Source organism: Anas platyrhynchos, chromosome 1 (assembly GCF_047663525.1).
Source record: "Anas platyrhynchos isolate ZD024472 breed Pekin duck chromosome 1, IASCAAS_PekinDuck_T2T, whole genome shotgun sequence".
NCBI classification, from domain to species: Eukaryota; Metazoa; Chordata; class Aves; order Anseriformes; family Anatidae; genus Anas; species Anas platyrhynchos.
This window is the reverse complement of record NC_092587.1, coordinates 95,710,810-95,731,216: the sequence shown is the minus strand read 5'-3', so window position 1 is coordinate 95,731,216 and position 20,407 is coordinate 95,710,810. Positions and strand designations below refer to the sequence as shown.

The window sequence follows — 20,407 nt, the reverse complement described above, 5'->3', positions numbered from 1 at the left end:
GAAATTCTAAGTGCCACCAACATATGGTAAATGAACTTTGTTGTTGTTTTTAAATTAAATACATAATACCTCAAAAAAAAAAAAAAAAAGCTTGTGAGATAAATATTGCACTACATCCAAAATGTAGAAAATTACATTTCAGGTGAAAAATGTATTTCCCAACTTGGCATCGTAATTTTTAAATCTCATTCTTTCTTGTGAAAGAAATAAGAGATGGACAACCTGAAACATATTTCAATATGACTGGATGCAGAATGGCCCTTTCATCAAAATATAGCTTGCTTATCTAAAAGATATCAGAATTGGTGACCTAGAAAATGTAAAATAGATTAATGAAAATGAACCTAGAAATAAATACTGGCATAGTATATAATTTAATATTGTTAAAAGTAAAGTGCTATTCTATTCCACTTCAGGCTCTCTGAACATGAATGAAACGCTCAAAGCTGTGGGAATATTTGTATTTTATGATTCAATTAAGAACATAACTAATCAAAATTACATTCAAGAGAGACTCTTCTTCCTCCTGGTTTACAAGCAACCTCATCACTTTGGAGCAGCCATATGAATGAACATATTGAGATTCAGGTATCTTCTCCTAGCTTCTACAAATTTCCTCCTCCTAATTTTAAAGTAAATCCAAACCTCTGATGTTCTTGACAGTCCTTATCAGCTTTTCTTTAAAAATCACTAAGGAATATGAATCTGGATGTTGTTCTTAACAGTAACTGCTAAATCCTCACATCCAGATGCATATCACTTCTTGTCTGTTTATAAATACTTCTTATCATAATGATCTACTTCTAATTTTGGGCATTTTCTGTGCTCTTCTGACTTCTCCTTGATTTGTAAACTCTCTAGGATAACGCTAATCTTTTTGTTTGTTTTTGTATCACACAAGACACATTGAGACTTGATCTGTAACTACCATCTTCACTCACTATAGGAACACGGACACAAGAAGTACTACGGATCATTTGGGGAGTGGGGGAAGGGGGGGGGGGCAGGTTACACTCTTATAGAAGTAATCTTAATATAGCCTAACCAATTCATAAACCAAACCTGAGCTAAACAAATGAATAAAAGACCCCAAGCAGCAGATAAAGCACAATGCCTATATATGCACACACACGTAATTTTATATAGTGCTGTGTATGTGTGTGTATGTATGTATATATAGATAGAAATGTAAGCTACACGCATCTTTTTACCCATCCATATATGTAACAAAGAAAACTTCAAAGAAATCAAGACATCTCTGATGACATCTTTTATGCTATTTTGTATGAAGAGGTTTTGGTTTGTTGACAAATACTTTCACAAGTTTTACATAGACACATATCACATAGTGATCATGAAATTACCGGAAGGAACTACTGATACTGTATGTGTTTATACAAGGATAAAAACTGAACAGTAATAAGGTCTTAACCAAAAAATAATCCTTTCAGGAAGTAACTTAATTCAAAACCACTTAATTTAAATCAACCAATTTAAGTAAGAAAATTAAGAGTATTCTTATATACTTCTTGCTTAATTCAGAGCTGTTATTTACAGTATGGAAAATTACATTAATATGCAGAATCACTTAAAAATTTAAAACACTTATAATGCATGGAGTTTGTTTCTTTGTTTTTAGGTACATATTTCTGGAAACATTTCGTTATGCGAAAATATTCATCATTTTGCCTTTTTATTCTCCATACAATTTTAATATGCTTTGTAGTTTAACAATTTGGATTTCCCACAGGCCATAAATTGTATTTCTTAAAACATCTCTACTGACAGACTTCAAAATTAGAACGCGATTTAGATTACTTGCATCACTTTCTGTCAATTATTCCCACATTACTTATTCACTTGAGCTGTCTCAGTGTTATAACAATATATCAATAATTTCTACATGAATTCCTCTGTGTTATTTTTCAGTTGCCACCATGACAAATAACTTTATCATCACCTTTGTCAGAACTTTTAATCAGTAGATCTCAAAGATCTTTGGAGAATGGAAAGATACTAAGTAGTTAGGTTTGCTTTGCCAAAAAGTGCTAAACTACCACTTTTCTACAAAGAATCAGCTTGTTGAAATGAACCGTTCACATAACAGGAATTGATTTCCCTGGTTTTCCCAATGTGGGCTTAAGGATGGAGGGAAGAGAGGCTATTCAAAAAAAACAGTATGGGATTTTAGAAATCATTTACTCTTCTGGTGTCTCTAAATTCTCCGAGTATTCTAAAGTTCAGAAAATTCTCAGAAAACAAAAGAACCCATATTAAAGGTTCTTAAGAAATCTAATCTCATTAGAGCTCTGTTTCATAAATAAGTAATTAACAATAGGCAACTTTATTTTTCATTTGGATTCACCTTGACAGTGCTCCTGGTATATTAGTACAGTAAGCTATCTATCACCACTACGCACCTCAGCCTCGAGCTGCAGAGGAGAGGACAGAAACAGCAAGACCCCCAGAATAACTGCCTTGAATAGAGAAGGCAGAAAATCAGGCTTCTGCCTTCTCCGCCAGGCCATGTCACTTCCCATGCCATATATTTATGGAACTACTTCAGAAAATGGCTGAAGTTGGAAGGCACTTCTGTAGGCCTCCTGGTCCAACCCCCTGGATCAAGCAGGGCCACACAAAGCATGTCACGTCCAGGTGGGTTTTGAAGGTGTCCAAGGAGGAGACACCACAGCCTGTGTGGGCAACCTGTGCCAGTGCTCAGTTGTCCACATGGTAGAGAAGTGCTTCCTGATGTTCAGATGTTACCTTCTCTGTTCCAGCTTGCACCCAGTGCCTCTTGTACTGGCAATGAGGCACCACTGAAAAGGGCATGGCTTCATCTTCTCTGTGCCCTCATAGAAATGAATGCTTGCAGGTTGTTGCCTTTTTGTGTCAAAAAAAAAAAAAAAAAAAAAGCAGTCACGCACCCATGAAAACCCACAGTAAGGTTACTACAGCATGTTAACAGAAATACCAGTCTTTGGTTGCTCTCTTGTCCACACATCACAGCATAACTCCTCTAGAAAGGTCCCCAACACTATAAGCTTCCCCATCAGCCTTCACGGGGATCCACCACCTGAAAGGTCTCTGACAGCAGGCTTCTGTTTCCAGGCTCACAAATTCAGTATGGCCACTCCTTCCAAAGAGGCAAACCACACACCTTACCTCACCAAACCCTTCAAAACAGATACTGCAATAGTGAGCTGTTTTAATGCGTGCATTCATAACACAGAAGTGGCAGTCAGAGGAGGGATGTGTACATAAGCATTTTCACAGAACTTTTTATATAAAATATAAATAAAAGACTACTACTGTTGCAGGGCAGAAAGATGAGGAGGTGATAACCCTCAGCCATTGACTTCAAAACACAGAAAGAACTAGGCAGTGCAATATGGCATAAACTGCAACAACAAAGCTTGCTTGAGTTACAAAATTAAAGGGTAGACTCAAATGCAGGAATCAAGTGTTGGTATCTGCCACAGAGAGCAGAGCCAATATAAACGGTGCAAAAAGAGTGAGAATGATTTTTCCAAAGTTTTTACTCTAGCTAAAAGCCTTTTGACAATAGCGAAGGCAAAGTACCTAGCTAGGAAAAGCAAGTTACACAGGCAAAACTGTCAGAGGGCACCAATTAAAGAGGGATTTTACATCATTTCAGGAACTTCACAAGCATAAGTGTTACCTGTTCGCATTCATGTGAGGCAGATCAACTGCTCCTACCTGAACTTCACACAGTCTGTGAGCCAAAGCAATTGCTTTGGGAATTCAGCCTTCCACATCAAAAAAGGTTAGCTTGCAGTTATTAAGGGCTTGAGAAAGTTTTTCCTTTGTGAAGGCATGACACTAACATTATGTCAGAACTCAACTATGAACTCTTTGAAGCAAGGACTGAACCCAACTAAGTGTGCATTTGGAACGGGGCCAGGCTCTGTTACATACTGAACTGTGGTTTGTTGGCACCACTACAGTCTCAATAAAAACAACAACAGCAGAACAAGAAGGATTTATAAGAGGTGCTAATATATCTTCACAGGACATAAAACAGTTAGCATATAAATTCTGAGGGAAGTTGACCTTCGGGTAGATTTTACAACCAAGTGTGCAAGTGACTTATGCATGGATTATGTAACTAAATTGAAACTAAATTTCATACAAGCACCTTGAAAGCAAAATTGGGGGGAAACTACTTACTTAAAAAAACTACAACAGAACACTAACTAGGAAAGAAAAGCCTACAGACAACTTTCTCTTCATCATACATACTCAACCTACCTGGACTGAAGAAAATCATCACCATGAACAGACGTTCAGCCTACTTTTTTAAATGAAATTATGCTCTAAATCCACCTCTCTCACTGCATCAAAAAAAACTGCTGCTGCTAACTCACCATATACGTTCACTCCCATTTTCTCATCAATTCCTGTCCTTCCAGAATAGCCAGCTGAAAGCACTACTCCCAGTTAAGTAGCCCCCAGCTGTAGCTAGGTAAGCAACTTAGCCCTGCTAAATGAAGAGACGGAGTGCAGCTGTAGCCCTGTAGCCAATAGCTTGCACTTCTCTCCCTTCTGCTACTCTCAGTTTTCAGGAGACATATAGGAATTACAGTTCCTTAAGATTTTTATCTCCTTGAGAGGGAAAATTAGCTCTATACTTTTATATGTGTCAAGACATTGAAAGATGAATCTGCCTGTACTCAGACAAAAGAGGGGTCAGGGCACTGACAACCACAGGAGTAACAAATCGTCAAATACTACAAGAATATTAAGCAGCAGTCTATGAAAATATAAAAGATTAAAATGTTTGGGTGAGAAAAAGTAAAGATAATTTGCATTACCATCTGATTCACTCTCCAAAAGCAAAACTGTTTCTAGAAATGTATTGTCTGCAATGAATATTGAAAGTCAAAAATGGAAAGTTGCATTCTTACAATACCATCAGTTTGAGAGAATAAATGACATTTCTGATTCATTTTCCAACAGAATTGGTGACAAAGTTCCCATTGAAAGAGCCTCAAGTTATCTCTCTGACCAATTTTGTCCAAAAAGAAAGGAATAGGTAAGATGTTTTTCTCCAGGGAAATATGACAAGAATCTGCTTAGGCAGTCACCAATGTTTATGACAAATTATGACACATATGAGTTTGATGAAAGCCTGACAAAATCAGTCCAATTTTTTAATCAACCAAGCTTTAAAGACTAATTAGTTTAAAGACTAATTTTAAAGACCATGCTGGATAATAGGTCTCTCATGAGCTGCAGAATTGGCCAACTAATACAATATAAGAATAGAATAAAAGCGTTACTGAGCAATTTTGTAAACCTGTAACAGGCTTTTATTTTAATTCATTTACAGAAGATAGAGTGGGCAAATACTTCCCCTGAAGTATGATCAACATTTAAAAATTGCTACAACAAATGCAATCAGAAAATACAAAATAAACTCTAGTGCTAGCAAGCCGCTCTCCACACAATGAGACTCAAACAGAAAACAAGGAGAGAAAGGAAGTTTGGAAATAGATGAGCAAGTGTAAAATGACTAAGTTGGTCAGAGAGGAAAAACGCACAGATGACTTTTGATAGAAAGCAAAGCTCATCTAGGTGCTTAGAGAGTTCAGTTAATCAGAACTACTATATCTGCAACACTGTATTAGAAAATTAGGAATTTTCAAGGTTCACTGGCAGTAGTATCCATATTATATTTGGCCAGTCTGAGGCAAATGTAAATTCCTGCATGAAGCAGGTTTCTGAAAGCAAAGTAAAGAAAACTCATAAATGTAAAAACAAGAAATCAAGTTTTGCAAACGAATCCCACATCAGCTAATTCTGCTGTTGGTGTACATTGACTGCTCCTCCTTCCCTGCTCTGTGAAGCCTTAGTGGATGGTATTTCTGTGTCAGATAGCTTAATATGTATACATCAGACTGATTCTGGGTTACTGAAAAAAAAAATTAAAAAAAAATTACAAAAACAGTTACATGGAATTTTGCTGTTTTTTTTTTTTTTTTTTTTTTTTTTTATATTAATTTTTTGGGTCCCTTTGGCTGACTTTGTGCAAAATTTTCAGGCATGAATGCAAATGGTTTTGCAAGACAGTCCAAATCTATGGCACATGTTAAAGCAATCACAAGGAAGTTTCTTGTGAAGGATGTTCTTCAAGTTGGCAGGCAACTCCTACTCCCTAAGACAGCAAGAAGAAACAGCAGAGAGCAGCAGAACAAAAATATGCACTTAATTAGTTAAGGCATAAGAAAGACAAAACTTTTGATGTAAAAAACAGCAATTGTGGAGCTACAGTTGTGGAGGCCTCAATGTGCCTGACAATTCAAGGCATTGCTAGTAGAGCTTGTAGCAGCAATTTGCCTTTAAAGCAGCGATGCCCAGAATGGATGTGTGCAGGGCCACCCATGAACCACCAGGCCATCATGTCTGTGAAATGAAAGCCCTTAGACCCCCCTCTCCCAAAAATGACTGCGCACTCCCCAGGCAGCTGCAGTGCAGGGCTGAGGCTCTGTCTGTTTTATTTACCAAGCCAATTGCTGCGTGCTAACCCAGATAACAAATCAGCCAGACAGCCACACATTACACATTCGCCTGGATAACTGAAGCATATTGACCTGGTAAAATCTCACAAGATAACTTAGTTTGCAATGTAGCCAAGGTGTGACTGGATGGTACCATTTAATCGGTGCTGCAGGGAAATAAAGACCCTATTGTGCTGTGGCTGATTTGAGATCTTTCCTCTGGAAATCAGACATTATTTGGTTATGTTTTTATCTTTAAAGCTTGCAGTAGCTATGACATTTTGCATCCTTAAGGTTATTAGAAGCTTGATTAACAGTTTTATCATATCAATAGTATAAGATAAGGTTCACCCTTGTTATATAGTTTAGATAATGATTTGAAAGACAAATCAGTAGAAGCAATTATGAAACAATAAAGCCAGGCGTGTTGGCTAAGTTGATTAGCAAGATGTATTATATAAATTTTTGCTAAAAAGATTTAATAGAGGGAATAAATAAGCAGAGAAATGAACTAGCAAGTTGTACATAAACACTGCATAATTTTTTATATAAACCATATTGTCTTATATAATTTGCCATTACTTGATGTTTAAATTTTTTAGAGAATGGGATGATAAGAAAGGAAGCAAAATGTAAGATACTGGTAAGGTGATTTCTGTCTTAGAAGTTATCATACAATCCAGGTTCATTTCCTAACATGACATTTTGGAATGAGGGACAGGATGAGTACCAGGGAAAGGAATATTACTCTCAGTATAAGAAAAGTCCAATCATCATTTCATATACACAGTGTGCTAACTGGTCTATATTATACATTAGTAAGTTAAATTGCATACCTACTAATTCTCACGAAAAAAAAAAAAAAAAAAAGCACTAGAAAATTACATTTGCAACTAGTACATGGAGGTTCACTGAGCCTGCATAGAGTGTAGGCTCTAGATAGAGGATAAGCTATCAAACTTTTCAAATGTTCACATTTCATTTCTGGAAAAAAAAAAAAAGAAATTCAGAAAGATTCTCGAGAGTTTTTGAGACTACTCAGAATGAATAATGTTGAAAATTCACAGCCTTCTTATATATCAGCTCCTTTTGAACTTGAATATACTTTGCATATCTGCCTTTATCAGAAATATTGACCAGTAAATTTAACATATGATATGTCCGAGTCCTGAGAAAATACTGGAACCAAATAAATTATAAACATATAGTAATAATTTAGTGACCGACGATAAACTTTGATGAACAGTAAGAGGATTTGGGATTATAAATTATGTTATTTTAAAGCAAAATATCATTTCTCTGCATGAGAGTAATTCACTTCCCCACATGTACCTCCGTCTACTAACAAAAATCATGTTTATATCTATAGTCAGTGCTGGTGATTTCAATCCTCCTTTCTCTGCTGATGAATAACAACATTAAAGCAGGTCCATGTTATGAATTCAGAACTACTTCACAGCTTTATTATATTTACAACCAAACAACTTCAGCCAATTGATGTATGTTTTTCATCTCCACATTGGCAACAATAAGTAAGAAAATATTTAATGTGGATAGCTCTGTTCAGGCAGTGGTGTTCAACAGTGTCTGTTGCCTACAGTCATCTAACGACTTGTTTTCACTCTTCAAAATGCTTTTTTCTCCTAGAGTAAACATGTAGGGAATACAAGAATAATCTATCTTATCATAAACCAAATGAAAAATGGTTAACCATAAACTAGTTGCAAAGGATGCCACACTAATACAACTGGCATGTATTTTTATCTAGAGATAATTCTGCATGTTACTAAACTGTACACAAAATAGTGAAAAAAAAATGCCCAACTTTCAGTTGGTGAAAATAAGAATTTTGCTGCAGGAGTTCTTACTGCAGTAGGTCTTTATTAAATTCATACACCTGATAAAAACCTCCCTGCCCCACTGGAAAATGGCTTTACCAAGTGTCCCCAACCTTTTTTATCCCTTTTTTCTTCATAATTTACATTTAAATCAGACAGAAATTTCAACTACCAACATCACTGGGAGTTGCTCACCTCTTCCACCGATAATTTGAGCTTCAGCTTCAGTGCTAGTGATTAAATTAGCAAGTCAAACAAGGTAAATGCAGGAGGAGGAACCAGAGACATCTTTGTTGCACCTTCTATGCCAAACTGATTATGCTGATGGCAACAGTTTGTTTTTAGATCACTAATGGATCTATCCAAACAATCCATTTGACATCATTTTCACAAATAAGTAATGGATATTTTATCACCTATGGATATTTTTCACAGAGCCCAATTGTCTAACATAATAAAGGGGACAATTGAAGGGAAACGCACAAGCTAACAGTAACTTCCAGACACTGGCAATTTGCCTGTCCTTTACAAACCCATTGTGTCCTTTTGTTTATTGAGATGGACAAAACATTCACCACTAATTCAGCCAAAGACTTTCGGCAAAATAAGAACATGTATTTTAACAACTTTAAATTCAAGGGCAATCCAAAGAGAAAGAAAAGAGAACAAACTACTTCACAAAGCATTAAAAAATCCATCATACTGATAGGGCTTTCTTCTCAAGGAGCCAAAAAAATTGGTTCCTTGAAAAAAATTGCAACGCAAGGTATTGAGGGCAAGCTGTCAGATTGCTTAGAAAGGCACAATAAAACAGAACTAATCTTTACCTAAATACTCATTTAATACACTCATTTGTTTGCCTAGACAGTTCTTAGCTGGATTTAAATAATTATCTGGTTTGCTTTGAGAAAAGGTGCCAGCCAGACTATGTACTCTTTTCTTGACTACAACTATTGTTATCACTTACGTTATGCCATTTTATCTTCAGTTTTGCTTTTTACTGAGGAACTTCCTTCTTTTCTTAGTCATATATGTGCTTTCCACAAGAGAAACATAGTTAAATAAGTCACCATTAACAGTTTTTCCTTGGACCTTCCATCTAGCCATTTCTATGGGGTTGGGGGTTTGTTTTTTTGGGGGTGTTTTTCTGGTCTCTTCAAAGGAGCATCACATTTTACAGAATCACAGTATCGCAGAATCGTTTAGGTTTGAAGAGACCTCCAAGATCATCTAGTCCAACCTCTGACCTAACACTAACAAGTCCTCCACTAAACCATATCACTAAGCTCTACATCTAAACATCTTTTAAAGCCCTCTAGAGATGATGACTCCACCACTTCCCTGGACAGCCCATTCCAATGCCTAACAACCCTTCCAGTAAAGAAGTGCTTCCTAATATCCAACCTAAACCTCCCCTGGTGCAACTTTAGCTCATTCCCTATCACACAGGCCTATCACATATTCCATTCCAACTGCTTCCTATTTCTACGAAGTCCATAGCATCTGGTAGGCAACACTAACACCGTTGCCTGCAGCTCTGTACAGGGTCCTTTCCAAGTCCATCAGAATGGAAGCATGTTGCTTAAGCTCTGCTTCTACCTGCTGCTGCCAGGAAGAGGACTGTGGGGGGTTGGCTGCATGAGCTTGTCATCCAAGGAGGAGCCGGAGCTCTGCAGCATCGAGGAACTGCAATATCTTTCCACAGCTCTGAGCTTCACCATTTTCTGTGGGAATTCCAGAGCTGCAGAAAAATTTTTGATCCATATAGGTATACACACACTTAAATGTATATGTATACCCACACTATTTATTCTGCATAGCATTTAAGTCTGGCTATTACATCCAAGTACCAACACTGCATTATTAGTAGCAGATGGCTAATTTGGCAGTGTTGGTTTCTTCAGTCAGGACAAAAGTTCCTTTTGGGTGAACATGCTCAAGTTGCCTTCACATCGAATTTAGGCAACCCATATACTTGTACTCATTCTTTACTCTTTAAGTCATCCTGGTTGAAAATGTCATGAAAGGTAAGGCACATAGTAGGTGCACAAGGTAACTCAGACGTAAACACATTATTTTTTTTATAAGGGATGAAAGTAATCATTAAAATGGATTTGCCTCTTAGATTTTCATACTGAAACTTCCCAAGGCAGACAGCAAAGGAGTAGTTTCTGCATTGGCCAGCTCCTCTTTTGACCACATGCTCATTCCCAATAGTTTGTTAACATGAATGAAAGTGGCCAGGTCAATCTACTGCAGTTGGGTCTACTGACAAGGTTGTTATTTCATTAATTTCCCTCTAGCTGTGTGTTAATGTAGGCCTGGATCTGTGTGTTAGCTGCTTTGTATTTGTCTTGTACTTTGCTAGAAAACAGTAGTATATCATGCCAGAAAGCAGATTCTACAGAACTTCCACTTCTGAGTTCAGTGTGCTTGCTGAAAGCAAATCTACTCTGACTCTTTAATAAACTGTTCCCACCTTAACTCCTCTGTAACAATTTGCATCTCAGTCTATATTTCACAGTTCTACACTAACCAAATCAAACATCAGCTGAGATGTTAATAACTGTGGTGACTCAAGGTTCCGGGGAATTAAATTAGTGTAACATCTTACACACAAGAAATGCAAAATTAAAATATTCTGTTTATAGAATTCACTAAAAAAAAAAATCCCAACAACAGCAACAACAAAAAACAGGGTTGTACATTTATCTACATTTACCATTAACGTTTAGCAAACTCAATAGACAAAATTCCTCAATACAGGAAGCAGCAAGAGATGACCAAAACTTTGGTGCTCAGAGGCCAGTCACATTTTCAATAATGTAGCTTTTAACTGCAGAGTTATAGAGCTCAACCCATTGGGTATTTAATGCCAAACCATTTCCTATGAAATAAATGACTTTTTCATTTACTAATGGCAGTACAACATTGCCCATTGGCAGTGATAACTACTCAAGCTAAATTCAAGGTTACTGAAGCAAAGCTACTGATCTAAGTGGAAAGATTGTACAATGATTTTTATTCGAAGCAGTTACATTTTAGATATTTAATGAGCATAAAAATTTAAGCCACACTGTAAATTTTAGCCTGGCTACTAAACCAATGGGAAAGATTTGTACAGATGATATGAAGAAAAATAGAAACTAAATTTTCCGTGTGCAAAACTGGAAAATATGGAAACTATGACAGCCGCAGTTTGAAGTCTGTATCATGAAGACAGATATAGTGATCAAAACTTTTACCCTCTGCTGCTGAAGGGGTCACCATCACAATAGGCAGTGGCTGCATACAGCTATTATACAAGTATAGCCACGTATACAGTTTATATTGTGTTTGTATAAAAGTCTTTTTAAAAAGCCCTGTATGACATTACTTAGGCTAAAAGCATCAGGCAACTAAATTAGAACAGAAATTTTAAATAGAATTAATTAATAGGAAAAAGGGAGTAGAGGCAAATGAAGACAGCAGGAAAATCAGCTGCAAAGAAATGGCTGGAAGCATGTAAATCACCAAGTATGAAGACTGTTTTCATTTGACTTAAATATTAAATTGTACAATAGAAAAATCAGAAAAAATAGTAAAAAACATTACAAAGAAACACAGGCAGGATTTCAGAAAGACACTTTCTGAATTAAAAATGCATACAGTAGCTTCCCTGTTCAATGCAGAATTTGTTAGGGAAAGAAAAAAAAAAAGCCTAAAACCATTTTGCTTAGTCCAACAGTATGGGTTTACAGAAAGAGAAATGCTAGCCACTATAAATCAACAATGCAATACATTCTAATATAGTCATTTTTCCTTGTACCTCATGTTAATGTAGGTAGGATAAAAGTAGAGGTTCGGGAGTGGGAGACATCTTTTATTACTGTGTCTGTTTGTGTAAGGGAACACAGAAATTTCTGTAACCAGGACTCTGCCCATATTTACCATAAAAGGATATGAAGAAGGGTTTAGCTCTGCCACCCAAAACACAGAGTTTCTGCAAAGCAACAAATTACCTGAATGAGCAGTCTTAAAAAATTGCTTTATTGTAACTTTTTGCAAAGATTTAAGGGTTGGTAACTCCAATTTCATTGTTGCTATGAGTAGCAGATTGTCCCAATATCTTCCCTCAGTGAAAAGATGTATACCTATCCTAGTTGGATGTTTTCATCAAGTATGTTTCTTATCACAGGGATTGATATAAAATAGAAAGCTCAGTTGATGAGGGCACTTCATCATGAAGGACAGAAGAGTACAGTGGGGAAGGAAGAGGGAAGACATCATCCATTGTTGTGAGAAGAGCTCCTAGATAAACCATCAGGCACCACTGATGTTTTACAGGGAGCCATTTGCAGCTTCAAAAGAATGAAATTGTGCTTAACGTAGAGGAGTGCTAAGACTGGAGACTGAGTGCTATCTCCTGAATACATTCAAATTAAATACATTTCAAGAGGAAGAAGTGCTTCTCTTTACGTCTCTTAAAGGACACTGAACAGAAAATAAAGGCTTGCATATTACACTAAAATAGAGCTCTTCTTTGGGAAGTACAGTTAATGTAGGAAGATAAAATCCCTATAAAGATGTATTTTCGGAGAGCGTCAACAGCAAGTTAGTTTGGTGTTTAATCCGAGACACTACTTGGGGTTAATCCAGAGTAAATAGAGCAAGTGTTTAAAAATACACAAAGTATTCTTCTAATTTTTTATATTGATGAGCATTTTATATACATATATATATATATATATATATATATATATAACGATTGTAACTGCGCTGTCCATTTGGATATTTTGTACTTCTTTAGATAAATACTTCTCAAGCTATCTTGTCTAAACCTAAGCTTGAATCAACGGTGAGTAAGTGGTTAACTGTCTAAAAGTAAGGTATTCCTTACCTAAAATCCACACAGCAAGGTGCTAGAAAATGCCTGGGGTTGACCTGAGAGCTGGTATAGCAGCAGTGAGGAGGAGGAGGGCTGATTCTCTGTGATAACAAAGACAGCCCTGCAAGACAGCAGTATATCCAGAGTCTGTTTTAAAACTGGGTGTCATTTGGAATTGTATGAACTTTATTGAGACACCGTCAGGAAAACATTCCTAGGCAACCCCCTGTTAAATTTTGAATTTAGTGGCATATCTATACTGTTAAATATCATAAAAGCACGAGTAATCTTTTGTGTGTTTGATTTGAGGTACCTGAACGCTTTTTCTAACATCAGAGTCCCTTCCATATTTTTTAGCCTACTTCCATATTTCTTCCCAGGAATTTACTACAAAAAAAGGGAGAACAAAAAAAAAATATGATGAAGCATCAGCAGGTCATAACCAAAATGCCTTTCTGATACTGTCCCCTCAAACAACACACCTAACCAAGTGCATGAGAAGAACTGTAAATATTTTGGTCTGTTCTCATTGTTACCTCATTGATAATATGCTACAGTTTACACAGCTAGACTAAGTGGGTTTTGAAAGCTGTTGTGAGCATGTTTTCTGACTGCAACATGTAAAAAAAATAAAAATCAAAAATCCTGTGGTAGTATTTCCACAACCAAGTAAGTATACTTCACAGGTGGTTTAAGAAAACAAGGAGGATTATGTTGTACATCTTTTTCGTAGTTTCTTGGGACCAAATTATCCCAAACTCTCATTTAGACTAGAAATATGTTGGGTTTTCTCTTTTCACATTAGCTTATAAACGTATTCATTTGTATAATTAGGGAAAAGGAGGGAAAATTTACAAAACTTAAAGGGACTTAGGAACTGCAAAATATTGATCTTCAAATTTCCAGTAAGCACTATTCAACTTCATGCCCTCTTTGTAAGCATGTTTCTAAGATATTCTATTGTTTATATATGTTTCTATTTCTGTGGATTTCTGTCTTTGCACCATTCAATTAAAACAGTGGCATGACACTTTTCTTTTGAAGTTTTCATGTATCTTGATTTTTTTAAGTACATACACCGTTACATAAAATTTACCACCAGGATATCTAGTATCTGTCGTGGTTTAACCTGGCCAGCACCTAAACACCACGCAGCCGTTCGCTCCCCCTCCCCCTCCCTCTCTGGGACGGGGGAGAGAAATGGAAAGTGAAGCCCGTGAGTTGAGATAAAGACAGTTTAATAAGACAGGAAAATAATAATAATAATAATAATAATAATAATAATAATAATAATAATAATAATAATAATAATAATAATAATAATAATAATAATAATAATAATAATAAGTAATAGTAATAGTAATAGTAATAATAATACAATGATGATAATAGTATTACTACTACTAATATGTACAAACAAGTGATGCACAATGCAATTGCTTACCACCCGCTGACCGATGCCCAGCCTAACCCTGAGCAGTCCGGCCCCCTCCCCTGGCTAGCCACCCCTATATATTGTTTAGCATGACGTCAGATTTTATGGAATACCCCTTTGGCTAGTTTGGGTCACCTGTCCTGGGTCTGTCCCCTCCCAGCTCTTACTGCACCCCCAGCCTGCCCATTGGCAGGACAGAGCAAAAGGCTGAGATGTCCTTGGCTTGGTATAAGCACTGCTCTGCAACAATTAAAGCATCGGGGTGTTATCAGCACTCTTCTCATCCCAAGCCAAAACACAGCATTCCACCAGCTACTAGGAAGAAAATTCTGTTCTAACTGAAACCAGGACAGTATCAAATTCGACTTATTAAATAAAATAGTTCTTTCTACATGATTTTGAAAGTTTTATTAAATTCTACATCTTTTGCTCCTAAATGAAACTATGGGATTAAGACTGGAGCTCTGCTTCAAAGTCTAGATTTTCATTTCTCCCTACTTTTTTTTTATTATTATTATTTTATTATTATTATTATTTGTTTTCATGCAAGTCAATTCAAATCAGGTTACCTTTAGCTTTGGAACAGTCTTCAAGGTTTTCTTGGCATTCAAATAAAGCACAATCTTTTTCTATAAAGAATGATATTATTTGCTAATTGCTTTGGGGCTGCTGAAGCAGAAGAAGGAGCACTAGCATCCCTCCTGCTCCCACCCAAACAGCAACAACTGAATTATTGAGAAATGATCCATCAGTTCCAAATGTATTTTCTTTACTACAATTCATTTAATTCTCTTGTCTTTCTGTTAGGTAGTAGTATGTGGCCAGTACCATAAAAATAAAAAATTAAAACAGCAGCATATATAACTGTAAATTTAAAATAGCTAGTCCCACTATTTTGTAATTATTGAAGTACGACACATATAATTCCATCTCCATGACAAATGACTTAATATTATGTACTACATCACTTTCTACAACCACACACACTGTTATATCAGTATTTATTTACTGTGATGAGAAAATGACTGAAAAAATCCTTCACCACTCAAGTTTTCCAGTAGGATTTACTGGATTACCTTCCAGTGTAATGATTTTTAATCCATTCTTATTGGTGCAGACCTTCAGTCTTAATGCTTAGTGGAAGTCCAGTGTTTTATTTGGAATGTCATACAGTGTACTGTTTACACTGAATATCATGTAGGAGGTTTTCCTTTTTATTATTTTAAAGATAAAATGTCAAAAAAATGTTTTTGTATTGCTAAGGTAAATGTACTGCTTGTAAGATTCATTTGATAGATTTGTACACATTAAATACAACTTCTATATTGTATTTAGTTGTATTAAATACAACTTTTTATGTTTTATGGGGGTCGGACCCAATGATCTTTCGAGGTCCCTTCCAACCCCTTCAATTCTGTGATTCAATTCTGTGATTCTGTGATTTAAACAAACCCATTTCCTTGATCTAATTAATTGATCAAATTGATTTTTCCTAGTACTTCTTTATCAGCCAGTAGTTTATGAAAGCACCTATGAGGCATCACAGAGAATTGTGTGAGTGCAAGATGCAAGAGTGAAGACATTCTCTTAAACATTCTCTTAAATCAAGCTATGTTTCGAATTTCATTGTGCTTGTCACAGATGTTAAAGTTACAGAAAAAAGGAACCTCCAAGTTATCAAAGGAGAAATTCTGAGTAATTTACATATGGCAAACTACTGAAGCAACTGATGTTTAAAAAAGATATTGTGATTGCTATTTCTAATTACAGCATTTGCAAACCGATTGCCATTTGTCTAACCTTCTTTTAAGTATATATTTGAAGATAAATTGCCAATATACAAATCTATTTAAATGCAAAAGCAGATGGAGTCTTTTGAAGGTAATGGAAATGCTAGCTATTGGAAATACTACAATAAAAGAAACTAACAGTCACTTCTCTGACCCGCTACATTCTATAAAAGTACTGGCAGAAGAAATACAACAGTTTCAGAATAAACTGTTTCAAAATGTTGAACGTTCAAAAATAATTTGTCTGGGATACAAAGGCTCATCAATACAGAAGTGTACCAAACAATAGATTAAATTGTTTTACTCTGCTGAGAGGGGTGAACAGATTTTCTGGATTGGATATTGCTTACTGCAGAGAGAAAAAAAAATCATCTAGCTATGAAAATAGAGATGCAGGCCCACTATGTATGAAATTGTTGAAACATGCATTTACTGTTTTACTTTATTAACTTTCATGGTCTCTTTAAAAAGGATAGAAAAGATATGAAAATAAATTCCATGATTTCATGCAAACGTCTGGAGGACTCAACCACTACCCCCAGTCCCACTTGTTTTACACGATCCTATCACTTGGACCTTTTTTCCAGTGTTTCCATACAGTTTTTATTCGTTGCTCTCCAAGGACTTCTTTGGGACTCTGTACCTATGCTCCATTATACTATGTCCTACTGACTTTATGGATAGTCCTGCCACCCCACATTAGCATTTAATAGGCACTGAAATGACTTTAATCCTGCTACTGTAGTGGTATTTTAACTACAATCTCTCATCCATCTTTTACTGAAAAGAATGGGAGATTTTAAAGTAAGGAAAAAGATTTCAAGCCAACATACAAAAGGACATAGCTACTAATGAAATCTCTGTGACTGCTGTCTGCCTGTCTGTAATTCCTTCCATTAATATCTTTTATATCTCTTAGTTTAGTTTACAGAAAATCTCAACGCTACACAAACTCCAAACATTTTGTGAAAATCAGAGCATGAAAACAGCAACCCAAATAGAGGAAAGGTCAAGAGCATGCCTCTTCTTGGTCTCTTCTGTGTGTGCTGGCTGGCCAGAGAGCATGCCAGGAACCAGCTATAGCATGTCTTGCTTATTCCCTTTGCTGTGGAGGTAGTATAGGCAGTGGGATAAAATGGAGTTTTAGGATTCAGACTTACAGATAACATGAGTCTGCTGTTAATGTGTCTCATGTAACAACTTAATTAAAAGAAGATACTCCATTTTTCTATTATTGTGTTCGTGTCTTCCTTTTGGTATATATTTCATAGGATCATAGAATCATATAGACTAGAAAAGACCTTCATGATGATCAGGTTCATTAAGAGACTATCAGGAGTGAGTGACCACATTTACTACACTATTTATATTAGAATCTAACTTTGAAGTATCTACTAATGTACCGCATAGCTCAAGAAGCTGAGGACACTCCCAGAGGCACCCAAAGCTTGAGTTATTCATTCTGTTAAATGCTGGTTGTATCTTCTTATACACACTTTTTATATCTGCTGGAAAACATGATGTAGATATCTCTTTTACACATTTCTGTATTTGAAAGTATGTGCAGTCTGGCAAGCATATGCTGAGTACTGCTTCTCTAAAAGTTTTAACCCAGAGTCTTAGCATCAAAGAGAAAAAAAAAAAGCAAACAGCTTATTGTTGTACACAAAATTAACACATTTTTCTTTATTTAAGAAACACATGAATATTTATTATCCCTACTTCAATATTTCTCTGAAATCTAGTAAAAAATAAATAGTAATAATCTCTGTTAGGTAATTTTCTTAAGATTCATAAATGGACCAGCTGTACTTGTTAGTAATGACACTGTGTGGATTGCTGTCAAGATCCTGGGTAGCAGGATCTCGTTCTTTATTTTTCACACAACATTAATAATATATATAAATGTTTAAGATGGGGAAGTCAGAAAATTGAAAAGAAAAATCCCATTCCACTTCCTAACTCATCAGCTCTTCTGAAGAAACACTTCCCCCTGCCAGTTAAGACCTCTTATGTGAGATATCCTGTGTATCCAGACCTGTAAACACTACCCTCTTTTCAAATGCTTCCAGCTACACCCTCCCATTTAATACAGACAGACACTGGCTATTAACATTGCAAATTGCCATTTCTTTCCAGCCTTAATTTCTAAGTGAGTTAGAAATGTTTTTAACACCATAAACATGTTCTCAGTATGCATGTAGAGCTGAGCTGCTGTGATGGATCATACCATATAGGTATTTTTCCACCATCTTGTGCTTTGCAATCACCTGTGTACTCATCTTCAATGTCTTTTTGAGATGGGAAATGATCACCTTCTATAATCAAGATAATGAAACAGGAAAATTAAGTAACTCTTGTGAGCAGCAATCTCCCCCACGTTCCTGTGAACAGCTGATGAGATGGTGGTACCTCTGAGTCAACATGCAATCTGTCATTTCCATTTATGACAAAGATAAAGAGCACCGCTTTGTATTTCTTGTGACATTTATTCAATCTGAACAAATACAATATCAATAGTAGTTACAAGCCACCTGTCTTAGAAACATGATACCTCTGTATGACAAAGTGTCCATCTTCTGTGCGTAATGGCATGTTTCCATGGCACACAACACTAACATGTGTCAATAAAGATACCATTTATCATAAATCTTTTAAATAGAATCTATTTAACCATCCCCAATGCCGTAACATTTTGAAAAACAGGCTTGGTATTCTACTTACTGGGACAAGATCACAAAGTCAAAAAAACAGGTTTTGAATGAAAGCAGTATGAACTCATTATTATGTTCAGTTTTTGTTGTTATTGTTATTGATGTTTATTTATATTTATTTATTTTTCTATGCTAGTGATCAAGTAAAAAAAAAATCAACTTATTTAATCCCTTTTAGGAGTCAAAATAGAATATATATTCCAAAGTAATCACGCAAAGAAATAAACAACCTGTGTAGCTACTGGCTGGGTTTTGGATTAAACATAAACTCTAGGAGGTTTTCCTACAGCATTTTACTCTTCAGGGTGTATGAGACACACAGTATTGCAACATACGAAGATCACTTTTTTGTCCTTGCAACATTTACTTCAGCGTTATCTACCATTATGAGCTAAAAGTCCTAAGTCAGTAAAATCAGAGGCTTAATGTACAGTAACAGAGGCAAATTATCTGTCTGTCTTTTCCTCATATTGGCTGCTCTTTGCCCCGTGATTGACTACAAGTGGAATGTCTGGTTATTTACAGAGCTTACATCATTCTTTGCATACACTGGCCTCGGACCTGTTCTATTTTTCTTGCTGACTTAAATAGGAGCAGGATTAGATATCTGATGAAAGCTTTACTGCATAGGAAATATTGATTTGAGAGATTAGCAATACACTCTTGTGGCGAAAGATATTGTTCATCACAGCTAAGTAAAATAGTTGATTACATAGGCTTATTTTATCAGTAAACTGGAATGACATTAAGTAATTTGTGTCACAGAGTATTCCAAGGACAAAGAAGAAAGATATGTTTTCTTATTTGGAAGAGAGGACTACTGTTAAAAAGCCATGTACTCCTGATTTAGCATATGCCAAGACACAAATGTAGTACTGGCATGAAGAAGACTGAAATCCAGCTTCGAGCTTTCATCATTTAGCATTTTTCTGGTGTGCTGCTTGAGCTAGGTTTAGGTATTAGATAGAAAGATGCTGTCAGGAATTACACATTTCCCTTTGGGAGCAACTGATGAAGAAATGTTGCGGCTGTATATGGATTAAAATTTTTCCAAACTGATGGGCAAGTGTACTTTGCACTAAGCTGACTATATATTATAGCAGAGATTTTTTTTTTTTATTATTATTATTATTTTTTTTTTTCATAGATTGTCATGAATTTTAGGAATGCAGAGACTAAACACTAATTCTATTCTTTGCATGTGCATCTTTTCATGTTTGCTATTCTGAACATGGATTTTCT

The 20,407-nt window shown here is 35.9% G+C and overlaps 1 protein-coding gene across 13 annotated transcripts in view; it reads right to left on the bottom strand.

Annotated features, from left to right (window-relative positions):
- The window catches only part of EPHA6 (EPH receptor A6), a 520,880-nt gene that overhangs the window by 428,227 nt on the left and 72,246 nt on the right, over positions 1 to 20,407 (bottom strand). For 2 of the 13 annotated variants that reach the window (XM_072025102.1, XM_072025114.1), the window contains exon 1: positions 4,273 to 4,426. The exons of 6 other annotated variants lie outside the window; for them this stretch is intronic. Coding sequence is in view for 3 of the 7 variants with exons in the window: in XM_072025087.1 (XP_071881188.1) it covers positions 2,767 to 2,832 (66 nt within the window). In the remaining 4 variants the exon portion in view is untranslated. Of the gene's footprint in view, positions 1 to 2,766; positions 2,884 to 4,272; positions 4,485 to 20,407 lie in introns of those variants that run through there. 5 more of the 13 variants (XM_072025087.1, XM_072025083.1, XM_072025096.1 and 2 more) reach the window with 5 other exon arrangements.